This window comes from Saccostrea cucullata, unplaced genomic scaffold (assembly GCF_032062105.1).
Source record: "Saccostrea cucullata isolate Sc308-1 unplaced genomic scaffold, CSIRO_AGI_Scuc_v1 ctg162, whole genome shotgun sequence".
Lineage (NCBI taxonomy): Eukaryota > Metazoa > Mollusca > Bivalvia > Ostreida > Ostreidae > Saccostrea > Saccostrea cuccullata.
Window position 1 is genome coordinate 2959 of NW_026930272.1, and position 8260 is coordinate 11218.

Sequence of the window (8260 nt, forward strand, 5' to 3'; positions counted from 1 at the left end):
CTGGTTTTATAAGTAATACTTAAACAATAGTATTTTAAGTGTTTACTGCTACAAACATTCACATGTGACTTTTTTGTCCATATTGTGTTTAAGGTTTCGATACTAGTTTATATTTTAGCGTTGATGCAAAGTGCTTTAATGTTCTCTAAATTTTGATATGCGATATAAAATTGGTAAGAAGAAATTCTTTCTTGCTTACCAACAATGCTAAGATAATTTTGGTGTGTTTCTTGTAATTTTTAAAGTCTCGATACTCTTGAATTCGTATTTCTAAAACACTGATTGAAACAAATCAAATAGGAGCAATACGTGTAACTGACGTGAGGTATATAGCATAATGTAGTATATATTAGTACATGGATAAGATACGATTAATAAATAATTATGCTTTGTTTTGTGGTGTAAGAATGAAGAATCACCGAGTGATATTCTAAGTAAAACATGTAAAAGAAAGCTCGTCAAAAATATAGTCAAAAGATATGCTTGAAATAGAAGAAACAAAAGAGTCTGCCACATACATGTATGTTTCACATACTCGGGATATTTGGATGTTTTTAAAATGACTATAGACCAAATATAGTATGACAAACAAGATGACTTCAACTTTCCCGACGTCTTTTTTGTAGTAATATTCCATTATTACCTGCGGAGGTTGTGTATATTTGTCCCCTTAATTTACAATCCGCCACCCAGCAGCTTGCTCTATCAGTACGATCAATTTTGTTTAAAGCGAGACATGCTACTCATTGATAAGTTGATGTTACAAGGGTCAATGCATAAACAAGTTCCTTTTAAGTCGGCATTTTGTAAACACTGTGGTAAATATAATGACCTTTTTAGCAAATTCTACCCATCATTCAGTCGTATTTTGGCTGACTTGTTTCTAGACGGCCTTTTATACGGAAATTTCCGTCTATAATCTGATATATACGGGCTCACGCGGGTGTGACCGGTGTAATCGTGAATTCTTTCGCAGGGGGTGCTTAATTGTTGGCATTTGATTCGATTTCTGGAATTTTATTCCAGGATTTCGTCAGGGTTCTCTCTCTCTCTCTCTCTCTCTCTCTCTCTCTCTCTCTCTCTCTCTCTCTCTCTCTCTGTATTTGTAAATGTTTATAGATTTCTTTTTAGTTCTTTGTTCTTTTCAACTTTCACATTCTGAGTACGAAAAATAAATAATTAAAAAATAAATTTAAAAAAAAAAGCATGGAAGTTTAAGAGAATTTTGAACTGAAAAATCAAGTCAAAACATTGTTTTCAATCTTAATTGTTAATTAAGTGTTACAAGCGACACCCTTAGGGAATATTGTTCGCGCACCTGCATCCGGGAAAAAGATTTCTGTACTAGTTATTTCTGCTTTTCTTTTAAGAACAACAAACTGAATGACAACAAAGTTTCAAACTTGAAAAGTAAATACACAATATCATCATAGAAAAGTCGCTTTGAAAGCTGCTGATTGATGGCATTTGCGAAACCACCAGCAAAGAGTATGAAACTCCATGTTAAACATGGTATGGGTTTTCGGAATTTTATTTTGTATAGGCTAATATGTCAGTTTACTCATTCCGAATTTTCTCAGTAAACTTAAAACTGTTAAAAGTGTTTTCACTAGGAACAATGTTGAAAAGTGATAGACTTTTAGGCATGTTTTTAAAAAAATGAGCTATTCAAAGGTTGAAATTATGTCAAGCATGAAACTAACACAGTCATTTTTTAAAGCAGTCAGCTGTAGTAGGTAAATTATTAATTTAAAGCCAATAAAGGCTTGAAAGGTTTGTGTAAGGAATCACTGTCTAGTTAAATTAGTTTTACGGAGCCTAGCTCTCGAGTCAATTTCAATTGTCCCCACCTACTGACATCAAAGACAAAGACAGCCACACAAGATTTACATACTGTAAATGCATATTAGGCCTACTTAGAGTAAGACACTATAGGACAGACACACAAGATTTACATCCATACCGGGCCCCCATAGCGCCTGACATTTCTTGCCGAAATTTACATTCCGGTAGAATGATCAAGAAATCAAGTTTACTAACTTTCAAAGAATTATCACAAACAAAACAAATAGAAATGGAAATTTGTTTATATGTATGCTCAGACTGTTGGCCACTTGTCAGTGATAGTGAAATGAGATTTTATTTGTACAGGCACCAAGGTTTATGATATTAAGTTAGAAGCTGACCAAGGGAATGTACTGACAGTCAAAGACTTAGTGAAAAAGATCTATGAAGTTACAGAAATTCCACCAACCAATCAAAAGATTCTTTATAAAGGTAAAAGGGTTCAATTCTTTTTTCAAAATTTAAAGAAACAAAATTTTGAATTTGATCTCCTTGTTTTGTTTGAAGAAAGAATATTTTTTAGCCAAGCTACCCGGTAAATGAATTTGTTTCAGAATTCTACATCCCCTCACAACTCTGTTGTAAAGGGATAATTAATGAAATCGACCTTAGTAAAGATGCATTTGAATTTATTTACATATTTTACACTTTTTTCAGCCCAAATATTTCTTACATGAAATAAAACATTGTTGCTGTTTTTGCTCACAAGAACATTTTTATTTACAGGCAAAACTTTAAACAAAGACCCAGAGGCATATCTGAGCTCCATTGGATTAAGTGACAATGCAAAAGTCATGCTTCTTGGAAAACGGGTATGGGGTCATTCTTTCATTTTAGACCATTAAATTAATTTTTTAAAGTTTCTTGTCTTCAATAATTTATAAGTTCCTTTTTGTGATAAATTATTTCATGAAAGCAGATAATAGGGATAAATCACATTTGATAATCAGTTTTTCATAAATACTTAACGCATATATATACTGTGTATGTATCTTCTGTAATACAAATTCAGAAATATATACCATTAAGGACATTTATCATGTTTAGGAGATATAAATATTACTTAATTTTAAGAGAGAGTAGAAAATTTGAACACATTGCTTATTTATTGTTAACATAAGTTACAGCATTGTTAACCACATTTTCTGACTTGCTGATTTTAGCCTGACCCCCTAGATGACAAGGAGATGGGGAGACTTCATAATATAGAACAGTCTCTAAAGAAGGAGGAAGAAAAACTAAGTGAGGTCACGTATGAGCTGGACGGAATACACAGGGTAGGGAGAAATTCTCACCCACAATGGAAGAATGTTATTTTATACACATATTTCCTTCCCTCAAAGTTCTACTGTCCATTACATTTAGTTTTGATATCCATAACAAAACTGTAAATTCTTGATGGAAAATATATGATATATTCATTATTTTTTACAATGAGTTAATTTCATTGTTTAAATTACTCTATTAAAAATTGTTTATTCCTTTTTACAGGGATTTATGGATGAATCTTTAAAGGCCCCCGCTTTACAGAAGAGTAAAAAGAGAGTTGCCCATGTGATAGAACAATACATGAAAATGCTGGAGGCCTTAGACAGCTTAAATCTAGATGAACACAATACAGGAGGGAGGGCAAAACGTAAGAGTCTTGTGGACAGAATTCAGGTATGTACACGATCAGGATCACAGGCCATGCTTTTGATTATTCATACATACTATCTGCAAAAAGTTTTTCTCAACAATGTTTTAAGGGTTTGCAAAATGCTTTTTTGAATTTCTTCTAATCATTTTTTTTTTTCTGTCTACCAAGAGAAAATTCATTTTAGCCAGTACTTCTTTGATTCAGTGTGGGACAGATTACCCCCCCCCCCCCACCCCACCCCGTTTGTGGTAGTTTGAATAGGAGTTGGGTTGGGTCCAGTTTTTGCATTGTACCAAGGTCTTTGTGTTGTTTAAATACTAGTTGCAGAATAATTATCCTTGGAGGCAGGGTGGAAGAAGAAGAAAATTATTACTTATTTGAGCATTGTGACCTATAGATATTTTATTGAATATCTTTCATGAAATATTCTGTAAAACATCATTTGTTATTGTAGACCCTTTTGGACAGATGTGACGGTCTTACAAAGGGAATAGAAGATATGCTGACAAGGTTGGCTCTTAACCTCCAATTCTGATTTATACAGCCTCAATACACACAGCACTTACGTTTATCTCTTTTTATTGCACTGACACTTAAAATATGCACAACTGGAAGGAATTATTAATAGTATTTGTTTTAATATATTATTATTTTGTTTGCTTTTTTGGCACAATATTTATGATTATCACTGTACAAGGGTACTCTAAAGGACTTGTGTCTATTTATGTTTGCATGTACACAATGCATTAGTTTTAGTACTTTTGTAGCTTTTCTGAACATAACAATATTAATTGGTAGTTTCATTAATTTCTGATTACAATTATCACAAAGCTATGGATTTTTTAAATGAATTACATAATTTGATTATCTGCTTAAAAAAATATTTGTGGATTGTAATCAAAATTAAGGAAAGTGCAGCTCTTCTTTTTCTTACTAACAAGTGAAAGTTTGCCTTTCTTTTACTAATGCATGGACCAGGACACTTGTTTGTTGGTTTGGTACTTATGTCAGGAATTTATTTTTCAATCTTCAACTTTGTTTGCACCGATTTCCTCAATGCTGAAAAATCATCAATATTATTTTAATTGGTTGCAAATGAAATCATTAACTAATATCATAGGCTTTACCGTCACTATTGTGCATGTTTCGTTTCATAGAAGGTTTGCTTTTTCTTTTCATGAAAAGTTTTCATCTTTAGTTGTCACTGTCACTTTGCTCTTTCAAAGAAAATGTTAGGAGCAAAACCAGACACTGGTTGAATTAATATAAAACAAAAAAAAGAGATTCCCAATTTGCAAGTGAAAAATCTGTATAAACTATGATTTTGTCCTCTCTGAATTCACTGATAACTTGAAATCTGTCTTTTATGTTGCAGCAATGGTGATAAAGACAGGTGATGATGCCCGAGAGTGTTAGATTTTAGAGCATTTTTTAGGAGTAGTAAAAAGACAAAAAATTAATTTTTACCTCAGGAATAAGATTTAAAATTTGGACCATTGCCCAGTTGTGTTGATCATGATGTTCATTGGATATTTATACCCTGAAAAAGAGGCTGTGATTTCTATTTTAAATGTTTGGCTTTGAAATACATGCTAGATCTATGACTATTTTGGTGTATATCATTTTGTTAAGTTGTCAAAATAACAGTATGAAATGTTATTTGGCCAGGCCTAACTTTAATGTGGCATTTGTTATGCTGTTTAGAATCAGCAGCAAGTTATATGAGCTAAGAAATGATCTAGCCCCCTGTACATTGCATTTGGCTTTTTTTTTCTTTTTTTTAATTGAAGTGCATTTAGGTAGAAATGGACATTCTGCCAAGAGAGACAACTCTCCATATTAATAAATTCGTCTTCAACGATTTGTCTCAAACATTGTCTTTTTGTACAATATACTATTGTAACAATACACGAAAAATTCTATTTATATCTCTTTGATATGGGATACAATTTACCCTGTGAGAAATCGTAGTTATAAAAACTAATATTTTGAAAATTTTCAATAGCAAAAGCTAGAATATTGTTAAGCAAAAATTAAAGTATGCCAACGGGGAAAAACATTCATGTTAAACATACCAGATAATCTCCGAAAGGTTTGGTGGTGAATAACAATGAGTGCTTCCTACTTTCATACAAAGAAATAATAGTATCACTCAAGTGCTTTTTTCTCTTTGCATAATGTGCTTGGTCATTGTCAACATAAATATACTTGTCATCAAATTCATAAAGAAACACCATCAATTTCCTTCATAGTTTTAATTTAACAAATGGTAATTTAGTGATTTGCAGTAGAGTGATGTGTGAAGTGACATTAATAAAAGCTGTCATTCTCAAGAGTAGATTACAAGAACTACAACTTGTAAATCAAATTGATTTGTTGTTATATTTTTATTGTTTTTATTAAGTATGATTAATAAAGTAAGTGTGAATCTATTAAACCTGATGTTTCAATTTTTTTTTTCTGAATTGAGAATGTCTTGTTGAAAAGATACATTTTAGAGAACCAATTGAGCTATATGGACACCTGCATTCAAACCTTACTAACCATCACATTCCTTCCTCCGTGAAGGCCCCCAAAGACACAAAGGTCGACCCTGGTTGGTCTTTCACATGCCACATCCAAGGTATGGTCATGGCACTAAAATAACAGGGAGAAAAATGTGATGGACCCTAAAGGGATTCAAACCTGGTCTCCATTTATCACTAGACAGGTGGTCTACTGACTGAGTTGTCAGGGTGAATATTATCTACTGCCCAAACCGTTGCATAATTATTTTGCTAGTATGGGACAGGGTCACAGGGGCGGCAATCGTTTATTGGTACATGTACTTTAGAGTTTTGCATTAGAAAGAGTATATTTGGGGTCTATTCTATTTTGCTATGAGAGCAGAGGATCTTTAGTTTCAAGACTCATAACTTTGAACTAAAAAGTCTAGACTCTTGAAGATACAAATAAAAATGCCAGTGTTTTATTTTATGATACAGTTCAAAGGCTTAGCTAGATTCCTGGAGAAAAGATTACAAAACAGATTCCATAATTTTCCATCCTGTATGGTAGTTGCTTTCCATGAAAAAGAATCATAATGCAGGAAGCTACAATGTAGTGAGTAATCCCCCTCTCCATCTTCTGCCAAATATTAGGTTAAAAAAGCCAGCCAAATAAAAATAAAAATGTTTAATATCGATGAATAATTTATTTTACCTGCAAATACAAAATAAAACATAAATCAAATCTGTTTTCACAGCAAATAAATATCTATATCTTTGAAATGTTCTTAATGCCAGTATACAAAGATGTCATGTACAACAGTAGACAGTTGTTTTCCAGGCATCAAAACATCACAAATATTAATCCCTGGAATATACCTGGTATAACTTTTTACTTGTACATTCTGTTGTTTTGCTGGACCTGCCATCAACAAAGAAATGCACTTACTCAGATACTTTAAAATTCCTTCACTTCCATAATTATCCTCATACATTAAATACTTTTTCAAAGTCAGTCTATACATTGTAGGTTTATCAGCTTGATAATTGACTTTCTTTTAATTTTTCTGCTCTTTCCATCTCCTCGAATGCGTCTTCTTGTTTCCTCCTTAACTCTGTGATTATTTTTTTTCTCTCTTCATTGTGTTTTCTCTTCTGTACCACAAGCCATTCTTTTACCACAAAGAATATGGGAAAAGATATCAATCCGACTAATAACCTGTAAAAAATATATATACATCTTTATTAAACAAACACCTAGAAGTTAACATACCATAATGCAGCTTGTAGTGCTTATCTTGAACTGATTTGCATTGCTATTTCATATCAACACCTCACTTCCCAACTGAACTAATAAGTGACGAGTGACCAGCTGACAAACAATTATGCTAAATAGAGCAGAAAATTGCCCCGATGTCGATATATACCAGGTAAATTTTGCTCTTTGGACTGTGAAATTCTTCGAGATATGCGGGATAGTCGATATTACCGAGGTCGACATACCAGAGTTTTTGCAAATTATTTATGTAGTAAATAATGCCGGAACGGCGGACGGACGTCGGCATATCCCTGGTCGTCGACATATCCGATGTCGAGATACCGAAGTTTACCTGTATCTTATCAAATATGCCAGGAGTCCTGGACCCCCGACTTTGCCTGGATGGAGATAACCACACCAAATTCTCACAATTTTTTAATTGTCTCCCCTTGGAAGAGAGCGTAGCCCTTTATTTGAATAACTTAAATCATCTCTAATCATGGATACTCTGTGCAAGTTTGGTTGAATATTGGTCTAGTTCTGCTGGGATGAAGATTATTGTGAGAAAAATTTCCAATGGCAGAAAATAAAGCGAACAAATTTCGAACAGAAAAAGAATTGAGACTTCTTGTTCGAATTTCCTCTCTCCCTTACGTAAGTGGCTTAAAATACTCTGCTCTTTTCAAGCTTTGCACTTACATTGAACCCATTACTTTTTTGGTTTTGAAAATTGAGTGCATGTCTCCACCACGATTTCTTTTTCTGTCCATGACAAATCACTTATTGCGTGCTTTATCCCTGTGAAAATGAGAGAAAAAAAGTCCGACACCACTTTGTTGACCCTATCTCGGTAAATTCAGCGCTTGAAACGCACGCTTGTTTTCGCTGCATTGAAGCGTTTTCTTGATGCAGATAGAATTTGGGACAAAATTTATCTCCGAATTTGAAGAGTGGTATCTTAGTCACTAAACTGTTTTAGGCTACAGTTTATGACAGTATCTTACTAAGCTCTATTTTGGTTAGATTTGATAA

The 8260-nt window shown here is 33.2% G+C and overlaps 1 protein-coding gene across 2 annotated transcripts; it reads left to right on the forward strand.

Annotated features, from left to right (window-relative positions):
* The first annotated feature begins 1368 nt into the window (after positions 1-1368).
* On the forward strand, positions 1369-5436 carry LOC134283497 (BAG family molecular chaperone regulator 1-like). Of its 2 annotated transcripts, XM_062765950.1 has the most exons (7): positions 1369-1512; positions 2152-2277; positions 2572-2657; positions 3009-3122; positions 3337-3507; positions 3939-3994; positions 4860-5436. In XM_062765950.1, the coding sequence occupies exons 1-7, from the start codon at positions 1461-1463 to the stop codon at positions 4879-4881; spliced, it is 627 nt and encodes a 208-aa protein (XP_062621934.1). In that variant the 5' UTR covers positions 1369-1460; the 3' UTR covers positions 4882-5436. The 2 variants fall into 2 exon arrangements, with proteins under 2 accessions (XP_062621934.1, XP_062621933.1); XM_062765949.1 differs by lacking the exon at positions 4860-5436 and having other exon boundaries at positions 3939-4344.
* Positions 5437-8260: the final 2824 nt, after the last annotated feature.